The sequence below is a fragment of the Corvus kubaryi genome, unplaced genomic scaffold, assembly GCF_017639235.1.
Source record: "Corvus kubaryi isolate FWS band 111438036 unplaced genomic scaffold, C.kubaryi_AGA036_p1.0 37354, whole genome shotgun sequence".
Taxonomy (NCBI): Eukaryota; Metazoa; Chordata; class Aves; order Passeriformes; family Corvidae; genus Corvus; species Corvus kubaryi.
In genome coordinates, this window is record NW_024581116.1 from 4981346 (window position 1) to 5003785 (window position 22440).

General features: G+C 40.8%; 1 protein-coding gene across 6 annotated transcripts in view; it reads left to right on the top strand.

The window, feature by feature from the left end:
• The first annotated feature begins 829 nt into the window (after positions 1–829).
• The window catches only part of ITSN2 (intersectin 2), an 81761-nt gene continuing 60150 nt past the window's right edge, over positions 830–22440 (top strand). For 4 of the 6 annotated variants that reach the window (XM_042032857.1, XM_042032861.1, XM_042032860.1 and 1 more), the window contains exons 1-2: positions 1137–1233; positions 13860–13923. In XM_042032857.1, the coding sequence (XP_041888791.1) occupies positions 13893–13923 (31 nt within the window). In that variant the 5' untranslated portion in view covers positions 1137–1233; positions 13860–13892. Of the gene's footprint in view, positions 855–1136; positions 1234–1381; positions 1525–13859; positions 13924–22440 lie in introns of those variants that run through there. The other 2 variants (XM_042032859.1, XM_042032858.1) reach the window with 2 other exon arrangements.

Here is a 22440-nt window from a genome sequence, read left to right on the forward strand (position 1 = left end):
TCATGAAATCTGCAGATGACTTCAAAACAGCCCAAGGCCACCTGGGCCCCTTGAATAACACATGTTTTAATCCACCTACACAGCAAATACCTGTGCATCAAAGCCAAGGTTGAGTCTGAGCATAGGACAAAAATACAAAGCATGGGTTTGGGCTGGGTGTGAGGGAGGGGAATGCTGTATCTTCAAAAGCAGTGAATCAGATGAGGGCTGAGGAGGTCACGAGGGGTAAATTCATGAATGCTGCCAGTGCAGTGCAGCAGCTGCAACAGCAAATGCAAACATCGGGTGTGTGCTAGGATGTGGCCATGGCCTTTGCATGGCACAGGAACGTGACTGTTCTGGAATCACCGTGAATGATAAAAGGTGTAACAAACTGGAAAGGCTCATTAGGAACCCAGAAGAATGAGTCAGTGGAAAAATCTGCTCTGTATGAAGGTGATAGGTAATTATCTACCCAGCAAAAGCATAGCAGAAAGGCACTGTAATCATCTGTGCACGGCGAGATCCACTCACTGGAGAAGGAAAAAGTTTGGTGTTTAAAAATGATGGCATTTTCCACGTGTTTCCTTCCTACCGGATTCTTTAATTTTTGGAGAGATAACCCCCCGAAACCCTACGTATTTCAGTACACTGAGCAGTGCCAAGTGTGAGCCAAATTTAGCTCCTGCTGCCAGCCCCCTCCGCGCTGGTGTGGGCGTCCCAGCGGGACACTCTTCCCATGGAAAAGCACCAAGGGTGCTGTTACCTGCTCCCAGGTGGAAGAATTGTCCTTATCTGGGACAGGGCCGCACAGGGGCCACAGCTTTTCAGCTTCTAGTAAAGGACTGGGATACAGCCGGAAAGCTAAAGAAAAGGTAACTTATGGAGCAGACGAGGAGACAGCACTTGGAATCGAGTGGGACAAATGTGAGCAAGGACGGGGTAGATCCTCTGTCAGGTCTTTAAGCAGTAGCTGTTACCGTGCAGCAGCGGCACCGACGGGCTCGATGCCGACATGCCCGGACCGCGGCACTGTTTGGCGAGCCTGGCCCAGACCCGGGGGCTGCACCGCCGGGCACGGCGACCCCTCCACCGAGCTCCGAGAGCCCCGTCCCGGCTGCGGCGGAGCCCGGCCTCGGGCAGCGCCCGCCCCCGTTTCCTCCCCCGCCCCCGCCGCCATGTTGTGGGGCCGAGCGCCGCGGGAGGCGCAGGGGCCGCGGCCCGGCGGAGCCGCCGCTGAGGGCAGCGCAACAGGTACCGGGGGCGGGGGGCGCGGGGCCGCGGGCGGAGCGGGAGCGCTGCGGCTTACAGCGCTGCTAGCTGCTTTACTTGTCTTTTATCCCTTTATCTGAGTCTGGTCTCTTTTCTTTTTTTAATTTTTCTTTTTCCTTTTTTTGGGTGGGGGCGGCGTCTGGGGCTTTGGGCGGTAGCGGCGGTGGCTCCCGCTGCCGGCGCTGCCGCGGCTCGCCCGCGCTCCCTTAGTGCGCTGCGAGCGGAGAGATCCCGGTGCCTGTGCCCAAACAGCTCCCGGAGCGCCCTGCCGAGGTGAGGTGACTCGGACGCGTTTGTAGAGCCCAGTTCCTTGTGGTGATGGTGATTTTGTTCCGGCCGGTTAGCTGTGAAAACACGGAGTTTGGAGGAACCGAGCTGGTTTCTGCAGTTAAAGTTTGCAAACTGTTCTGTCTGTAAATAGACTGGCTTTTCTCGGTCTCGACTTCTCACCGCGGCATGTCGTAATTCAGAAAATAAAATGAGGCTGCGATACGTGATTCGGTTCCCTAAACATTAAGGTACCATTTTGAACACAGTAAATGGTTTTCACGGCAGCTGAGGCTTTGACATCTGTCACATTGCAGAACTCGAAAGTAGATCGTGCTTTAAGATAGTGCCTGCCTTCTTTGAATTCTTGCAGCGGTTCTCTTAAACACCGGTCTGAAATTCCCCGTCTAAAACACGGCAATGAGAAGCCTCAAGTTTCTTTGCCCCTTGTGTCCAGGCTACCCTATCGTGTGCGTTGCTCTTTTGGGAAAATGATGTTTTTTAAACTCGTTTGCTGTTGGTGCTGGCCTGTGGTGGCCGCAGCTCCCACGCCGGAATGTGCACAGGGAAAATCGGGGGGTGTGTGAAATAGAAAGTGGTGTGGGTAACATCGGTGACACATAAATTGCAGCTGGCTTTGAAGAACTTTAAATAATTCATCTGAAATTTTCTTGTAACAAACTTCTGTATCCGCTAATGCGATGGTGACATTTAAAAGTGATGAGCGCTAGGAACTAATTGGAAAAATAGTAGCTACGTTAGTTTCATTCTGCTACCAAAGCCGGTTCATTTTTGTTACCTTGTTTCCACTCTACCTCCCCTGGTTTTTTTGTGTGTATTTTTTTATTCTGACTCAGCTGGGAGGGGCATTCACACCACCGTGCCTCTGGGAATTTAGAGAAACCCTAGTTCAGACTCTGGGCTCCATATGATGTGAACTGCCTGATGCCTGCAGACATGGATTTAGGCTGCTCCTTGCTCTCTGTTGAACAGAATTTTTTGTCAGATTAGCCTCCTAACTCAGATGCCTAAATTAGATCAAGTGAATATGCTTATCCTTTTAATTACTATCCTGAGGGAATTGCATTTACTTTTTTTTCCTCCATCTGTACAAGATCTGGGGTACGGGATGTGTCCCTGGCTGAGTTGTAGCTGTCACTGTAATAGAAACAAAGAGGATGTTCCTGTAGCAGTAACAATAACAAAATGGGGTGCCTATGGTTGGTTTGTGCTAATCATAAAAATAATGAGGTTATCTACCATAGGTGCTGGTCAAAGCACCTAAGCTTTATGGCTACTTATTTTTTTAACCATTTTTGTAGACAGAATGAGATAGGTCAAGGCTGAAGTGACATGTGGATGATTTTGAAGTCTGTTATTGAGAAGTCTTTATTGAGATTCAGGTATTACAGTGATTTTTACCACAACAGTACTTACAGCAAAGTTTTTTACAAATATTTCTGTTGTAGTCTTTAATGTTGAAAAATTAATCGATTTCATGCCATAGGAAAGTAGCAGCTATGGAAAATAAAACTAAGTCTGGAGGTGATAGTATTTCTTCATTGAGCTGCTTGTCAGGAGCTGGTGAGGAAAATGAGGCAGCATTTGGAAAGTGAAAGGTGATGTGCTTGCTTTGCTTGGGGCATTATCAAAAACCTTCACAGCCTTTGAAAATAGGCATCAGTCCGGAAAATACCTTGGGATTAGTTCCTGAAAGGCAGTGTAGTCCAGATTAGTTCCTGTCACAAATTGAGACAGATGTCTCTGGTCTGAGAGATAAACTGTTAGTTAACAGTTTGCAAGTAAATTATCTGCTGTTGCCTCAAAAGATTTAATTTGATCAACCTGCAAACTACGTGAAAAAAGCATTTCATCAGATTTTTCTTTTAAAAGCCAGAGCTGTTCTCTTTGCCTTTTTAAAACTGGTTCAAAAATTTGACATCTTTATTTGTAATGTTAATTTCTGGCCTATTTTCACTTGAAAGGAAATGTCTCCAGTATCTTGTTTTTTAAAAAGCTTTTAACTCTTTCCATTTTTTTTTTTTTTTTATTTACCTCAAATGTAGTTATAGAATAATATTATTTTGAAGGGACTTCTGGAGGTCATCTGGTCCAACCCTATGAAAAGCATGGCTAACTCAGGTCACTCAGAGCCATGTCTGGTTGTGTTTGGATTACCTCTGAGGGTGGAGATCCCAAAAACTCACTGGACAGCCCTCTCCAGTTTGGTACCCACACTTGCAGTACATCCATCCCATTGCCCAGGCTATCAGTGAAGACATTAAACAATACTGGCCATGGCATCAGCCCCTGGGGAACATCATTAGTTCCAACCAGATGGATTTGAGACTGCTGATCACAGCGCTCTGAGTCTGATGGTCAGGCAGGTTTTTCACCCAGTTTACAGTCAACCTTTTCAAACTATATTCCACCAGTTTGGCTCCAAGTATACTGTGGGAGACCTTGTTAAAAGTGTCAAAACAAGCTGCTGTGCCATCGTTCACAGAGCCAGTCATCTCAAAGATGAGATGTGTCAGGTGTGGTTTGTCCTCAGTAGCCACATGCTGGCCATTTCCTATCACCTTTTTCTTCTTCGAGCATCTGTAGGTGGGTCCCAGGAGGATTTGCTCCATAATCTTTCCAGGGACTGAAGTAAGACTTAGCAGCCTTCTGTATTGGTCAGCTGTCCCTCTTGCCCTTCAGATGGAAGGTCTGATGTTCACCTTTTTCCAGTCACCAGGATCCTTGACCAGTCACCAAGAACCCCCCAAAAATAACAGAGCTTGGTCTTACAGTGACATTAGCCAGTGCTCCTGGCAGCACTGGGGCTGTGATTTGTTCCATGTATATGTATGCAATTGTTCTACTTCCTTGTTTTCAAGTTATTTTGACTTTCAAAAGCTGCTTTCAGTTCAATGTAATGTTACACCTCTTGACAAAGGGTGATGATGGATCCTGCCATGTTTTCAAGTTTTGGGGTGAAGTTTGATGTAGACAGTCCTGTGAAAATCATGAGAGCAGTAGTTGGCTGACAGAGAGTTTGGGGTGTTGCTTGGATTGGAAGGTTCACATTATGTGGCTGAATGATGTGTGAAAGTCAGTAACCCTTCTTAGGCTTTTTTGTCTTAAGTGGTGATTATAAAGATTACAAAGATAAAGTCATGCTAGTTACAGAGTTCTCTTTTTTATGACTGACTGACCTATTTCAAGCACTATCGCTTGTCAGTAAAACACTTAACACAAAGTGTACTTTGCCGTTCAGAGGTTGAACCTAGCTGTGGGGTGAAATAGGGTCATTATAGTATTCCTTCTACCTTTAAAAACATACTATCACCCTTTAACTTCACCTTTTAAAATTGCATTTTTCTTGTGTGCTCTGGTTGGTGATAGATGACACATCAGACTATTTTGAGGGGAAACACTAGCGTTAGAGTGCCTGGTTGTATTTCTAGAAGGGCTAAGCAGCTGTTTTAAGTGATCCTAAAATTTTCAAATGCTTAGTTGCAAATATTGCAGGTACCTGAATTACCTCTGGAAATGGTGTGTTTGAATCCTGATCAGTGTAGAACTGGGAGATTTACGACTACACGTAAGTTCAAGTTCTTTCCAGTGACAGACCAATGCAAACCAAAATTTTAAGCCAGCTGTGAGCAGTGAAGCCTTGTTTTCTGTGGCATTGGCTGTCTGAGTTTGATCAGATGTGAGCCTGTGTTGAATTTTTTTCTTGTGGTCAGTGTATTTAGAGCAGCTTTTAGCCATGTGGATCCTCTGATGTCTAATATTGGTACTCAAACATACAGCAGTCCTTCTCTTCCTTGAGGGTACTAAATTTGGTTGTGCCTTCTCTGTCTGGTTGCCTGTTTTTTATGAATATTATAGTCTGTTAAGATCTTTGCAAAGGGCACCCTTCTGTTAAGCTTGGTCCATGTTAGGCGATGGGATTCATCAAAACACGTTAACTACTCATGTCTCATACTTTTAGGCAGGGGAGCTAAGAATTCAAGCATTCTGGTTGCTTGGTTACTATAATGTTACTGCTTTCATTAATTCACTTATCAGGATGGTGGGTTTTATTTTGTTTTTTTTTATTCTCAGATTTATTTAAGGATAAAATAAATTTTTCTTTAGAAAAAAAATAGGGGGTTTTATTTCATGAGGAGGAGTTCTTACTTCTACACATACAGTGTTTTATTGCCCTTTGCAAGATGATACAGGGACTGTAGTAACTCGTTTTTCTGGTATTGTGCCATTAGCACCAAATGTTGTAAAGGTAAGGATTAGGTCACATAAAAATTATAAGCTAAAAATGAAGCTGATGAAATGCCATTTTTCTTCAAATGGAGAGTATTTAGAACTTTGTCAGTATAGGAACACAGCCTGGCCAGGTTGGTTACTTGGATCCTAGAGTTAAAATAATGGATTGAACATTAATATATAGAGGAGCACAGTGTTGTGTAACTCTTATTTTCAGAACAGCACATGAAATTCAAATGATGTAACATGATGACAGTAGCAGCACAAAGCATTGGAATTACCTAATAGAGGACAAGTACCTGAGAACTATTTTTAAACATTTTGGCACTTACAGATAGTTGAAAAGGCGTGGTTGATCCAGAAAAGTCACAGCTTCTTTGGAACAGCAATTCTGAGAGCCAGTTTAACTTGAGACACTTTGATATGAGACGTTGTTGCTTCAGAAGTAGCAGATAATAACTCTGAGCCAGCTCTACTAGTGAAAATGTTCAAGGCTGATGCAAGTGGAGCTTGTGAAATGCTGTGGCATCAGTCGTGAGCAGTATCTGCAGTCAGTGATTCAACAGCATACACATGAAGTAAGGGAAGAAAAGGAAATGGGAGTTAACTCTTCTTTGTTTCTAAAAATATTACAATTGGAATGTGAAAAAAAATTACCTATTATGGCTATACAAATAAATGTATCAAAAAATCAGAGCATATTTAAATAATACTTTTAGTCTTATCCTTCAAAGGTCAAGAATTTTACTAATCAAAAGCAAAAACTTTGTAGCTTTTTCCACTACACTGTAACGACTTTAAGGTGGGACAAGTGTCTTTCTAACTGAAATAATTTTGCCCCTCAGGATTTTACATGATGTTGAGATGTTTGTCTAACACAGGTGATAACTGATTCTCTAAGATCATGAAATTCAAATTTGGTGGTCAAAACATTATTACTGTATGCTCTAGAGCTCAGTGGTAAAAGTTTGAGACCACATTTCAACTGGATGATTTGAAGGACTGTTCTTCATAATATAAGCATGGATGAGATTTGCAGATGGGAGTGGGGTCAAGAGCAGGAAGCTTCATCTGGGGCAAGTGAGAGGTGCTGTGGCCACACTGCCTGTGTCCTGGGTCCACCTCAGGACCAGTGTGCTGGTCTCAGAGTTCCTGTGCTGGGCAGAATCTCCATTACAACCACACTTCCCTGTGTCACTTTGGGGAAAGCATTTTTACCCATCTGTTATCAATCTGAAATACTCCTACCTAGTTATTTTTTTTCCTGTTGGACTGCCTTATGCTGATCTTTACTTCTTCTCCCAAGAAGTTTCCTTGATTTTTGATTCATCTGAGATAAATACCTTTTCTTTGCTTTAAAGGCCGCTTGTGGCTTTTCTCCCCTCTGCTTGTCATCTCATTCAATTTTGAGAAGTTAAGCCTGCAATGGTTTTGTGCAGCTGCCCAGCTTGAAAGCAGATACCTAAACTGTAAATCCAGTCTCACTGAATGTTTTATTTTCATTAGTTTTACAGATAGTCAATGATTGCTTTCTGCTGAGCACAGAAGAGTACTCACGTATCTTTTGGTTTTTGCTTTGTTGTAGCAGCCCATTAGATGTTCTGTACATTTTGCACTGTTATCTGGGACTGAAAACTGAGCAGCAAGTTAAGTAGCATCTATTCTATCATAAGGAGAAAATAATTAAGCATTCTTCTTTTAGTTGTGGTTTTTTTTTTTCTCTGTTATCATTTTGCTTGTGCTCCTGATGGAAAGACAGGAGCAGGCTCAAAACTTTCCTCTAAGGTGGCAAGATTTCAAATGAATAAGCTTAAAAGTAATATGCTCTCAATGTTTCCAGTCATGGTTGAAGTAAGAAAATAATGAAAAGAAGACAACTCATCAAATACTTGGGTCTCGCCCAAGTCCGTATTGACATAAATTAGGAGTTACAGTGTGAAAGTGGAGAACTGCAGGTTTCAAGGTGTGTGGACCTCACCAAACAGCATTTAAGGGTGCTGGTACAATGCTTGCAAATAATGAGATGTGAGAATTGATGTCTTTTAAAACAGAATCTAGAAAAATGGCATATGGAGTAGGGAGTCATGTGAATTAGAAAGTAGGAAGCAAAAAAACCACTAAGAGTATTTTAAGTTACCACCCCTTGAGGAGCAAGCATATCTCACTCAGCTCTCTGGAAAGGTTACAATATGCAGCCTGGAGTTCCTTCTCGAAGGTAGAAGCTCAGAGCCTTTAAAAAAAAATCTTATAAATAGTCTACCCTCTGCTTTTTGCTTTTTTTCATTTCCTTTTTAAACAAAGCAAGCAGAGGTGGTGATGTCTGTCTGGGATCAGGTTAGTGAATGTATTCTTCCAGGGCGTGACAGAGCTGGGTTCAATTCCCATCTTTTCCTGAGGAAGTTTGTGTCTCCTGGGAGAAGGGCCAGGGATTTAAATAGTGAGCTTCCTGAAGTGGGATTCTCATTCTCTCCTTCGGAATAATTTCTTCCTTGCAAAGAAGATTTGAAGCTGGAAGGGCATGGACAGACAGAGAGGAACCTGTGCATCTGTGCTTTAATGTAGAGAATTTCTTGTAGGTGGTTGAAGTCCTGAATTAACATTACTATTCCAATCACTGTTCATGAGTTTCCTTGATTGACTGTGCAATAAAATAGGGGAAACCATCTCCTAGGAGGGGGAAAAGATCAGTTTTAATCTCCAGAAACAGAGGAGAGAGCTGAACAGTGTCTTGATACTTTGAATGGGTGCTTTCACAGCTGAGCAGCTGTGTAAGAAACAGAGTAAACCCAGCAACAGTGACCACACAATTCTGGTTTTTGAACAGAAACAGAGATTCTTGTATTTTTGATGGTCAGTATGTTCAGAAAGCCTATTAGTCAGGCAAGGTGGGCAGAAGGATATTTGTCAGAAAAATACTTTTTGTGTTGTGTCTGGATCACTGTTGGGAAGGAAGTTTCTCTTTCACAGTGAGCAAGGAAAGGGCTTTGTAGCACAAGGTTAAGAAGTAAAATATTTAACTCTTTATTTTTTCCTTCAAATGTCAAAATATTAACTAAAGCTTGCAGTACTGTTATCTACAGTAGCATGGGGAGCAGGAAGAGCCAGCAATGTGCTACCCACAGTCGACTCCTCCGTTTTGTCACTGATGTCATTCGTTTGTTATCGGAGTGGGTGGACTTTGTAAGCTGGCCACAGTGCATTTTGAAAAGGCCATGTGGCTGTGTATAGCTGTACTGTAGAAATGAGATAAAGGCTTGGCCTGCCACAATGTTGAGATGTTTTTCTTTTTTTTTTTTTTAATCAGTAGAGTCTCATACCGGTATGTCTTGAACCAAGAGAAGTTCTAGTCTGTGCTGGTTCGTAATGCCTTACTAATGCTTCTTATTATCTCATTTTTAAGAGAGTACTCCAAAAAAAGCAGGAAACAGCTACATGGGCTATTATTACAAAGTCACTGCTTGCTTTGCAAGTACTAGTGAGTCGTCTTTGTGTTGTCCATATCTACAGGTGTTGCAAAGAGTAAATCAGGTAACTGGTGCTGTAGTCTCTGTTCTTGCTAATTGGCTTTTGCAGCAAAATTCCGCAATATATCTTCCTCCTGCCATGGAGAAAAGGAAGAGTAACAGGGTGACCACACATGCTGCTTCCATGGTATTTGCTTTCTTCCAGACAGAGCCTGGTGCACCAGACCTTCATTCCTACTAAAACTATGTGGCTGTGGTTTTTCTGAGAAATGTTTTGAAAAAAATAATTGATTCAAGTATAAATATTAACAAAGATTGTGGTAAAGCTGCCCTTCATAAAATGGCAATATGCCTATGACAGGGAAAAGAAAAAGCTTTTTTCCCTCTGTGTGCAGTCTGCCCAGCCCTAATGTTTTCTAATGCTTTCAGCATGGTCCTGATATGTTCCCTGCTTTTTGCAGTCTCCTCATTTCTTTTCTCCACTTGTCTCAACTGTAATGAACACTGAGAGAGGGAACAGAAGTTGCAGTCTGGCAGGTCAGTTTGTGAAAGCAATTAGTGCTCTAGAGATTGGGGCTAGTCAGATGTCTTGTTTACAAGAACTTGCTGTTCTGCTGTTTAAATGTAAGATCCAAGTTTTCCTGTTTTCACCCTAAATGGCAGCAGGACTTAATGTCATCTACAGTGTTCATAATGATGTTTGATCCTGTTGTTACACCTTGGATTTCGTGCTGTGTCTGTGACAGTTTCTTACAACTCATGACTGAGTTCACCAAGCACATCTAGAACATTTTGCAGAAACAATTTTTTGTGAAATATTCTGGTGGTGAAGGCCATGATTTCGTCAATATCATCTGTTTGGGACACTGGTTATAGTATTTCCTTGATTTTTATTTTCTTTCTTCAGTGAACATTTCTATATGGCATTGTATAATGTGTTGTGTAAAAAGGGTCCTTGGAAATTTACAGCTTTCACCTCCATTAATGATTAGAAGTTAGCAGAATCATTCTAAAAAATTCTAAGTTTGTCTTAAAGTGAGAATATTTTGTTGAGATTTCCCTCGGTAAATAAGTGGTTCACACTTGTGTCCTAAAGCTTTAAGATGCTTTTACACCTTTGTAGGTCTTTATAGATGGTGACTGCAGCAACTTTATTTGCAATTTGTGAAAATAAGCTGCTTTTAGCTTTGATGTAGGCATAATCTCCAAGCCTTTGGGATGTGCTGGGGAAATGCAGAAGACAGAATACTTGTTGAGGGCAAGCTCCCTTCTTTGAGAAGGATTGTTTTCACAGACTTCTGAAAAATGTGTGTAGATTTCAAGTTTACTGAACTGTTTCCTCCTTCTTTAAAAAAAATCGAGTATGGGGAAATTATATTGCAGCAATACTTTAGTTCTTCCTTTTTTTACTTCTTGGTACAACTTGAGAGTCTGTCATTGGAGAAGTATCTGTGCTTGGTGTAGTCCTGATGTCTGAATGAAGTGGATCTGTGCAAAGGGATAAGAATGTGTTTCCAGTGCTGGTGAGATATACAAAATCCTGTAAAAGGCCTGCTTATGATTTTTGGTTGCTTCTGTAAGGTCATAATTTTCTCCATCTGTAACGGTTACTGTAGGAGGGTTTTGGTCCCCTTCAAGTTTAGTATTTATTTAAAATATGACAAGGTCTGCATATAGACATAATAGTGAGACAACAGAGCTAAAACATGATTAAATCACATCGCATTGCTGTAACGTACTCTCAGTACAGACCCATTGGGCAGTTCCCTCTTCTTTTTGGACCTTGGGTGTTGGTTCATCTACATGGCAATGCCCAGCACAGATTTACCAGGCTGGTTCAGCCCAGATGTGAAAAACTTGGGGAATTTTCAGGTACACTGAAAAATCCTGTGTTGATAATTAGGGCAGGAATGCTCATTATTTTGCTGATGAAAATGAACCAGGAACACATGTCCTCCATAGATGCAGGGCTTTCATAAATAGGAATGACCCCCACCAAGCGAAAGCGACATCAGAGTCCTCAAAATTTTTCAGTTGAAATTGATTTTAAAATGTGGTATAGTTGTGACTCTTGGGACATTAAAATGAGGAGAAGGTATTTCCCCATTTTGTGTGCATGAAGCTGCCTGGGTTACTTCTCCCACTCACCTGCTCAGCAGTTGAGAGTTTGAAAGCTCAATCTACACAAGCCATTTCAGCAAAACCAAGGCAAAATGTGACTTTCTCTCTAACTGTGAGACATATAAAGTATTTCAAAAGTATATCTTAAGATTTGGGGTTTTAAGAGTTAATCAGTTTACTATCAGACCTGTATTGTCTGATAATTATCTGACTTGTATTGTGAGGCCTCCCCTCGAGTACTGTATCCAGTTTTGGGCCCCACACTAAGAAGCATATAAAAATATCAGAACATGTCCAAAGGAGGGAAACAAGGATGGTGAGAGGACTAGAGGGCAAGATTTTTGAGGAACAGCTGAGAATATGAGGTTTGTCCAGTTCAGAGAAGAGACCGAGGGAGTGACCTCATTGCTATCTACATCTTCCTTATGATGGGAGCAGCAAGGGAAGTGCCGGTCTCTTCTGGTGACAGGACATGAGGGAATGGCTTGAAGCTGTATCAGAGAACATTGAGATTGGATGTAAGGAAAAGTTCTCCACAGAGAGGGCAATTATGCACAAGAAACTCCCCAGGGAAGGCGTCGTCGCCCCAAGCGAGTTGGTGTTCATGAAATGTTTGGCCAAATGCTCTTCAGATACACCAGTTAACTTTTAGGGTGTCCTGCGTGGAGTCTGAATTTGGACTCAATGATCCTCTTGTGTCCCTTCCAGCTTGGAATATTCTATGTTTTTGTGATTACTCATTAAAAAAAAAAAAACAAACAACTAAAATCTACCTGAAATTAAGAGAACAAAGTGAGTTGGAGGAAAGATCAAATGTGTAGCCCTTAACCAGTAAGACTAAATCTGGAACAAGCCACATGCAGGTGGAAATCTGCTGATTCTGGGGGTGTTCTCCAGCATCCTGCTTCTGTGTCGTCATTTCGGGTTCTCTTTTAGACCTCCTTGACAGAACAGCTTTTGCAGAGAAATGTGCTGTAGAAGTGTTTAACAACATTGGCAGCATTTTTCAGGAAGGCTCTTTATAGATCTCAAGTGTCTTTTAGTAGGCTGCTTGGTAGGTCCATGTCTTGGAGCAGGTCCATGCTTCCTTTTTTCATCTTTCTGTGGTTCATACCTAGTGTCATTGTGAGAGATCATTTGGACTCACCAACTACTGCATTTACTTTCTTTAAGTAGATATGTATACGTGTGTGTAGCCACAAATGTATGTATATATGATAACGATGATGTGAACTATACATAGAGAATTGTTAACAAATGATCCCAGACATTTTTAAATTTATTGAAGAAACGTGCAATAGATAAAAAAAAAAATGCTTACCTGTCCTCAGGTGGTACTAGAGGGCTTTCCAGTTGTGTGATTTTTGTGCTGAGATGTGCAGGAGTTTCTTGGCAGGAAGGGACTATGGGGGATGTGATATTTCTGTACTTAATATTAAAATATGTGGCTGTATTGAGAGGTGAAGGGTTTTTTTATGTGTGTGTGTCTGGGTAGGAGGTTAGATGTCTGAAAAGGGGGTGAGTGAGATGTGACTCATGTATTTTTAAATAAAAATAAATATTTCATTTTTGTAGCTTCATCCTGTACAGTAGTTCCTCCACATAGAGGACAATGATTATGATGTATAGATTTCAGTATTTAAGTAAAATTATCTCGTCCAAAGCACAAGCTGACTTAATTGTCTTAGTTCTATGTTCATAAAGCAGTGAATTGTTCATGCTTTTCCCTCAGATAAGTATTAGTGAATATTTTGCAATTCTAAAGTATTCTTTATACAGGTACTCTTGAAAGGATGCATACTAGAAAAACGAAATCTTAGTACTCTGATATTTATTATACAGTAAATTCTATTGAGACATCGTTTAAATGCTGCTTTTGAGTCTTTATGCAGTAGCTCAGGAGAAGGAATAACTTCATTGTGTTACTTCTGCAAAACTGTCTGATGACAGATTTTTATTGGGACAAGCCCTTTCTTCAGAATACATCATGTAAGAGTGTTTTCTTTGTTAATGGGGCATGGAGTGGTGGAATGGATGAATTTGAATAATAATTGGTTTCCCACTTTGCTCAGCAGCAGCTTTGGCTCAAGGCGCTGAGCACTGAATTTTTTTTTTTTTTTTTTTTTTTTTTTTTTCTTAATGAAACACTAAGTATTTACCGGGGAGAGCTGGCAGGGACCTGCTGGGACCCCGGGCTCTGTTGTCCCCAGCCGTATGTCCCGGCGAGCCGGGGGCAGTTCGTGTGCATCACTCCGAGCGCTTGGTACTGTTTTCCTTTAAGAACTGGCACAACGTTCAGGACTGCACCGCATACCCTATACAAAATAAATAAATAAATAAATAACCCCCCACCCCCTCGCCGGTGTAAATGCCGCTGGTTCAGCAGCAGCAGCAGCCCCGGGCCGGGCATTGTTCGCTGTCGGAAGTGGGGCCGGGGACGGACGTGCCCCGCTCGGCTCTGCCCTTGTTGCATTATTAATGCACGATGTTTTCATGTTGCAGATGGCTGAGGGCTAGCGGGGCGCACTCGGGACCATGATGGCTCAGTTTCCCGCAGCCGTGAATGGTGAGTAGCTCCGGGTTGCTCAGGTAGGGCTGGGAGGTTTGGATTTTTTTGTTTGTTTGTGGTTTTTGGTGCCCGCAGCAGCGTTTGGGTCACTTTGCTGCAGATCGCTGCCCGTAGCCGAAGCCGGTGCTGTGAGGCTGGAACAGCATCACTGCAGTGTAATTTGGGCTACGGAGACGCCTGGAGTGGCTGACAATCTCTGATCATTTCCAGGGCTGAGGAATGTGTGAGTTGTAGTGCGAGCACTGCCTGACTTCAAGCAGGGAATATGCTAAGTAATAGTTGATTAAACTCGCATACCTTTACTGTTACGTAATTCAGCACAAAACGTGTTCCATTATAGTCCATTACGCTGTTTATTTGAAACAAAATATTTGAATGTATCAAGCAGTTTGTGACATTGATGAAAACAAGCAGTCCTCAAAAAAAAAAAAAAAAAAGAGAGAGAAATAATTTTCCTCTTGATTGTGCTCCTTCCACTACAGAAACTTTTGAATTCATTTCTTAGTAATTTCCTTTCAAAGACATACGAGAGTTGGAACCTTAGTATTGTTTTTGTGTGTGTGTATGGGATGGAGCTCTTTATTTTTAGAGGAGTCTTACTTGCGAAGGCACGATTTGCAAAGACCTGCTAAGAAATTTGACATTTGTGTGTTGTTATTTACAGAGCTGGCCAAAGTGAAAATACAAGTATAGAAGCAATGTTTTGTACTTCAGATACTCCTGGCAAGGAGTATTTCTCCTGATAAAAATAGAAAAACAGGAATGAGTATTTATCTCAGTTATCTGTGAAGGTTGCTACAGGACTGGTCTTTAACTAATTTAGAAAATTGTCACTGCTGAGATAAACTGGGAAAGGGGTTTTGGGTTGGTTTTTTGTTGTTTGTCTGTTTTTTTCCCAGAACAACATTCAGATCTCAAATTAAACCTCTGTTTTACATACCTGTTTCATTGGAGCATAAGACATTTTTTAAAGAAATAAATCCGTGTAATAAATACTTTTTTTTTATACAGTCAGCTGCAGTTTATTCCTGACTTTGCTTTACAGACATTAGAATAAAAGCCAAGTAAAAGGAATCAATATATAATAGGGGAAATCTATATGCCAGATTATTTTTTTCACTTAATTGAACATAATGGAATATTTTTTATATTATTGCCACATGATTTTTGCTTCTCAATTTAAAATAAACAGTCAGAAGCTCTCTCTGACAATACAGGTTTATGTTCTTGGTTCTCTCTGTGGTTGATGTATGCGTAAGTTATTTGATGTCTTTTTGTTTTGGCTTTTTTCTCCTTGGTTCTGTTGGAGGATTGCAAGTGTGTTGTCAGTAACCACATACATTGCTCTCACAAGCCTTACTTTGAGAGAGAGATCCTTGATCTGAAATCCCTTGGGCAGTAGTCTGCCACTCTCAAAAGGAACACTGCCAGAGGATGCTGCCTTTCTCCTCTCAGAATTTTACTGTGTTGTAAGGCATAGTGAGAGAGAGAGCACGAGGAAGAGAGACACCAGGCAACAGTTCAATTATTGCTCCTCACAGAGTAGTTCGGATGACTCTGTGTTAACTTTGTGTAGTCTTGCAGTTATATTTCTTCCCAGAACTGATGAAATTTCAAACAAGTCAGGTGTTTTAAACAATAGCTTTAATGTGATTTCTAGGTAAATACTGACCTATCTTTGCTGTTGAAGTTGTTCTCTAATATTTGTTCCTCTTCCCTGCTACTTAACCACTTACAAGCACTGCTGTAGTGGTTGCACTCAAACTAGTTCACCTGAATTTGCCACTCATTGCAGGAAACCTCTAATTATGTTGTTAGACCTTGGTAGTGACTTGAAGCATGAGATGAAGAATGAGGTTATGTGGGAGGCAACCAAGCCATTAGGCATTGCTGCAGCCTGGGAGCACTGGCTGCCTGCCTCACCTTTGTATTAGCACAGCATTGACCCTTCCCTTTTGTATCCTACTGGGGGAAATAGTGGGTTCCTTCTGTGGGAAAAAACCTCTTATTCTTATCAAGGTACAATATACTTTGCTTTTAGTTCATGAGTACTGTAATGCATGAAGTAGTTTCCGTTTCAGGGTTATTTTTGGCATTCAGTGTTACAGAAAAGTGAGTGAATGGCATGGAGCAGATGTGTGTAAAAGTATGTGATTGTGTGACACGGGGTGACAATGAGTCTGAGAACTGCTGCAGGGTTAGAATGACAAAGCATGATACTAAGCCTCAAACAAATATGAGTGGGAGATACTACAACACTTTATTAACCAGCCTAAGCAGAGAAAGCAATTCTGCACAGGATCCTGCGAAGGAAGGGGAACTGAGCTGTGTGTGCAGCTCCAGTGCAGAGACTCAGCTTCACTGAAGCACCTTCAGAATGTACCTTGGCTGAGCAGGGTCCTGAGACTGTCCAGCCCCAGCACGTGGCTGATGGCCAAACTGCTGTACTGGGAGCTGGCGTGTTCTTCTGTGGTCAAATGTAAACATTGGGTGCTCTAGGGGCATCTGCTGTTGATAGACCTCTCTTTAAAGTCATGAAAGGACACAGTGCCCAGAAAGGAGCTCCCTTTGACTCTCTGTTGCTGTCCAAGGTGACCTTTGTGGGTGCCTTACTAACAAGCTGAAATTCAAAGAGGAAAAGCAGGACTAAAGAGTGTGTGTTGATTTTTCTGGAACTCAGGGTAGATCAGCTGATTTTTACAAACTTACATCCCATGTAAAATGTAAAGGTTGTGGTGACATTTTACATGAACAGACAAGGCTGAGCAACATGTTTCTTATATATAAAGTCTGCCAATTACAGCACCAGATGGATAACAGACGTTTATCTATGTGGAGTCCAGCTCTATCAAAGAGCCACTCCAGGCATATCCTTCTCCCCAGCCTGCAAATAAGATTGAGGATTCCCTACTGAGAGTTTAGTTCTATCCTGTAACCTGAATATTGATCTTTATTCCTGTGAAAATGGCAATATAAACCCAGTTTATGGTAGTTGATTCTTCTTACAGTTCTTCATCTGGGCAGAGCTTGCTTAGGAATTCATCCTAAGTCTTGCAAAAGCTTCTGGAAATGGCATTTAGTTACACTAAACAATAAATATCTTCAGCAATTGTGTTTCTAAAGAAAGAGTTAATATACTAACTGCAAAAGACATTTAATAGGATAAAGGCTTTAAAAGGTTAAAATGTACTTCCATCTAATTTGTCTCAGTGATTACTGCCTTTGTCACAGGAAAAAGTATCCTTCACTGCCATGGGATGTGTTCTTTCCAGCTGGAGAGGAGTTGCAAGATGTTTCTTTTCCAACTCCCTTTCCTTCTTCGGTAGGCTAGATTTGTTCAGGGTTTGGTGTCCATGCTGATGGATCTTGGTTTGGGGAGATTTAATCTTAGAGGACCAGCTGGAACAAGGAAAGCAGTATTTGCTGATCAGTATCTTTCACATTGTTTACTTAAGTACCATTGGAATTTTTGGGCTGTGCTTTTTTTTTTTGTTTATGTTTTTATTTGTCATTTCTCTTCCCTTCTACCACCTGTTTCCTTTCGATATAAATTTTCTGTGGTCCAGCAGGAAAATATCTCCGATAAACTGAGGTGTAGAAAGTAATAGTTGTAACTCATTTCACATGCTTCTAAACCTTCATAAGTAGAACTGGATTTTGTGCTGCTGTAAATAGAATTGAGTTTTGTATTCTCACACTTAGGTGTGTTGGAGACTAAAGCAGACGTGAAGCAGTTCTGTGAGGTCCTGGTTCCACGGGTGTCATGGGTAAAACACTCACCAACAGGTTCTGCTGCACCTTCTCTTTAAAAAAAGTTAGTCTCAAGCTTTGCAGTCTGAATTTTTTTCAATTAGGAGCAACCCTGGTCATCAGAGTTCAATTAAAAGCTGCTTGAGTGCAACCTAACTCTTCACCTTGTGTGCACTCTAGATACGGAAACTGTAGACTTGAATATCAACAAGCGTAGATAAAGATACAAAGCTGAATTAGACCTTGCAAAACAGCTATCAGGACTTGTTCTCCCATCTAAAAGTAGGAAGAGGAAAGAAGTTATAAGACAAGAGCAAATATTTTCTCTGTCTTTATTTATGAATTAATCCTTCCTTTCAGTGAGGGCAGTGGTGTCAGTTGATACGGAGCAAAATTCATATGCTCAAGTCAGAGGGGTGTTTATCTTCCACTATTACACCCTGCAAAAAATTAGATTTCCAGTGTTTTTGCCATATTGCATATTTTCTTTAATCTAGCAAGTCAGAAATAGTGCTGTAGTGTTGCAGAATACAAGGTATCTTATTTATATTTAATCGTGAGGATAATATGATTCACAAGGAAGATGTAAGAGAAAATCTTAAGAGGAAAAAGTAGTTAGACGTGGAGGTACATGTTAAATGGAGTAAATGGAGTTAGGTTTTAACAAGGGAAGGTTGCACTTTGTGCCTTCTTCAATACTTGAGTTTTGTAGAAGAAGTGTAACAGATCCCATGATTGGATTTCCCTAGAGAAGTAACTGGCTAAAAGGGAAAGGAAATGCAAGTTTAAGACCAGAATGCTGTAGTTGTGATATTCTTCATGGATTTTATCATGATGCCAGTCTTAATGATTATTTATAGCAATATCATCAGCAAAAAGCAAACGTATGCTGGTTAAATTGGGAGATGACAAACTCTGGAGTAATTTTCCAGCCAGAATTACACATTAAGGTGTGCATATAATTGGTTAGATTTCATCACATTTCTGCTGTGCTGCTTTCAAATAGCTTTTTAGCCATACCATTATGGGCTAGAAGAATTTTTGCTGTATGCTGGGAATTCAGCAGTTGGCTGTGACTAACGAGAAAGACAACCGGATGTGTTAGAGGATCACATAGTAATTACGTGATTTGAGGGAGAGGAAATGCATCCTAAAATGTGGTGGATGAAATAAGGAGTGCTGTGTACTATTGCTCAGGCACTGGTGAGACATCTTGTGGGTTATAGGGTAGAATTTGGGTTATCTGCTTAAGAGGGGGAGAAAAAACCCAGGAAGTGAAATAGACACAGAGCTGGGCTTTAGTGTATTTAATTAAGTACTGAGAAAGAATAAAGGGATTGCCTTTTTTAACCTGCTCAGATAAAAGCTTACTGTTTTGTTTTGGATTTTAATTTCAATTTCATTACATTTCTTATTCAGTAAATAAATTTGCTTTTTATTTTTTCTTACTGGGTAGAACAGCATTGAGGAAGGATACTAACTTGTCTTTGAGTACAGTGTTACCACAAGGGTATAAAGAGATGAACCAGCTGTTGATGCAGTTGGTCTGGAAATGGGAATGGTTCTGTCAGCAGTGACATTCTGGACCATGATCAAGGAGGAAATCTGATTGCCTTAAGGCAGAACTTGAATTTTAGGAAGGAATTAATGTATTAGAGTTTCTTGGAGAAGCAGCAGTCTGCACATGGTGACCTTGGAAGTCCCTTCCAATCCTATGCTCCTGTAATGTAGTGAAGAATTAGATAATAATGAAGATTAGTGTTAGATCTTGAGCTGTTAACTTACTCTAAGCCTATAGCTTTCTCTTGCTAAGATTTTATTTTGTTAGTATCATGTGTTAGCTTTTATAAGGTAAGTTTACACTGAGTGGGAAACCCAGGACAGATTTTATCTGGAATAATAATACTATAATGCAAGCTATTTTATTCATTTTGAATGTCAGGGAGACTTCCTGGTGTTTTTTCTTCAAAGCATACAAAAACCTAAACAAAAAACACAAGAAGATCTGCATACTTCCCCAAAATGGAGCAGAGGGCTAAAGGCTTAGCTGAAAAGACTCGGAAACATAAATCTACCACATGGCCAAGTTTCAAAGGGCTCTGACTGTTAAAATGTTAATTTCCTTGAAGGTTTAACTCCAGAGTTTGGGAAATACACTACTCTGATAAGCCACTTCATGTGGTTGTTGCAATTTAGGGTTGATGAGCATTGTGTGAAGTGGCACCATCTTAACATCTACTAAATCCCAAATCATCTGTGATCATCACTTTGAACAGGCCATAGACGATACTAATCAGTATTGGCAGAATGAGTTCAGGTTTAGCCCACTAATTATAATGGCAAGAATAAACACATTTTTCAGGCATTGTGGTCTGTCAAATATATTTATATAATGCCCTATTACTTTAATTAGGAATCCTGCGTGTTCAGGCTTTCCACTGCATCAGTTCTTTCGGACATCTGTTGTTTTTCTGACAATGGGACAGTAGCCTTAAATCATCACTGAGAGAGCTGGAAGGGGCGAAACCCTGGAAAGCTGAAAGAATATCAGTGTCCATGGGACTAGCATTCATGCTGGGTACCTTCAGAGAAGATATTTTAATAAGCTAAAAGCATTTGTGCTTTAGTGGGATGTGAAGATCTCTGTATGTGAGTCTCAAGAACAGGTAAGATTACCTGAACATCAAGAACTTTTACTGCTCTTCTTCTTAGTGATTTGCTTGAAAGTTTCTTTTATGTGCAAATATAAATAACAGGTGGTACATTTTAAATTATGCACCGACATTTTTCCCTGCATTTCTTCTCATAAACATGATTTAGTACTGAATCGCGATCTCTGCCGCACAGTTGTTTCTTTAGGAAACATGTCTTTCCTGAAAAGTCCTGGTTTCACTGTTATGGAACTCTGCAACTGTTACAGCGTGTGTTGATGCTTGTATAATAGTACTGAAAAGGGTACACTTCCATTTTCTTACCAACTAGGAGTGAAATTTGTTGTGCAACAAATAAAAGCACTTCCACAGTGCTTTGTTTCACAGGAGATCTTCAGGCTTGGGGAAATAAAATGTACAGGTGTGAGTTAATGTATAAACTGTTTCTGATGGAGATGATGAGGGTTGGAAGGCCAGCAGAGTTATTCTGCTCCTCTTATTTCTCGTATTCTCTGTATTCAGATTGGATTAAGAAATACACAGACAGTCCCTTTTAACCTGACCTGAAGATAACATTCACTAAGCTCGCTTTTCTGGAAATGATCCACTCTGTAGTTGCCAGAATCTGTTACACGAAAGGATCTGGAATTATACACAAAGTAAGGATACCTGTGAAAAAGGTGGCCAGAGAGAGGTTGTGGCTCCTGTGCTGAGGGAGACTAAATGGATGAGAGTTGTTTAGTTTAGTTTAGAGACAGCTAAGGATAATTTAGGGTTTTTTTAGAAACAGCTAAAAAGCTGTAAAGCCATAACAGTATAGAAAATGCTAACAAGAGAAGGCATATTCACTGGTTTTTTTCATAGCTGAAAAGCAACACAATGCCTAGTGAAATGACTGAGTTTAAGCTAGCAGAAGAAAATGGGTTGGTTTGTTGGTTGGGCTGTTTGTACGTTCACACAATGAACAACTCACAACTCATTTTCAGAACTCACGGGCTTTAAGATGTTTTGGAACCAGTACATGGAATCAAAACTTGAGGAGGAAAGATCTGTGCCATGGCTATTAAATGGTTGCTGCCTTTTTTTTTTTTTTTTCCTTCCCCTTTGGGGGCTTTTTTGGCTCAAGAAGCTTGCCAAATTGGTGATTTCTGGCAATTGAGAAACTGTAATAACTGTAATACCCAGGGAAGAATTCTGTTCCAAATTCTAGCCCCGAAATGTCCCTATGAGCCACTGGCGAGGCAGAATTAGGGACTGTGATATAAACTGATACCAATGGTTGTATGAACATAAATTAAACAGTTTTCAATTTATTATATTTCAAATCAAACCCCCATGCGTGCTAGGAAAGTGATATTGTATATGTGCTGGATATAGTTGGCAGGTTCTGTTAATAAGTAATTTAACCTTCTAAGGAGTGCTGTTTAAGCAAACTCTTATACTTGCTTCTGTTTCCTTTGTGTTTTCTTCCAGTTTTCCCTCCATTTTTTCTTTCTGCCAGGACTAGAAGTTACAAAGAGTAGAGTAACAAGTGATTGAAGATACAGAACAGCTTCCTTATGTGGATTAATTGCATTGACTAGACATTTCAGCTTGGAAAAGAAAGGGTGGGGATGGCGGAAACAGTAGATGTCACCTTCCCAAGGTCATCCATTATTTTGTAGGCAAGGGAATGGTAATTATTCTCTGATAACATGAGGATTAACCAGTATCAGATGAAAGTACTATTGGCACATATCAATCTTACAGAGCACTTTGCACAGTGTCAAATAAACAATGAAAACTGTGACAAGCTGACAAAAGGTCGTGGATTCCTTAAATTATTAGAGAAAGGTAGATTTTCCTTCTACTAATGAGGCACTACCTCTGGTTCAGGAGCTGCCCTGGGGCTGAGGAGACTTCCTGGAGCAATACCACCACATGGTTGGCTCAGACTGTCGCTCTGTGCTGGGATCTCAGCTGGGGGAATATTCAGTCTCTGCTGGAAGGACTGTGTTTTGTTTCCTGAATTATCTCCTAATTTCATTTTATTCCAAGATCATTCAGGAAATGCTTCTTCATATTTTTCTTCTCTCCTACCCTTCATGTGTAATTTTTCTGTTGTTTTTTTTAG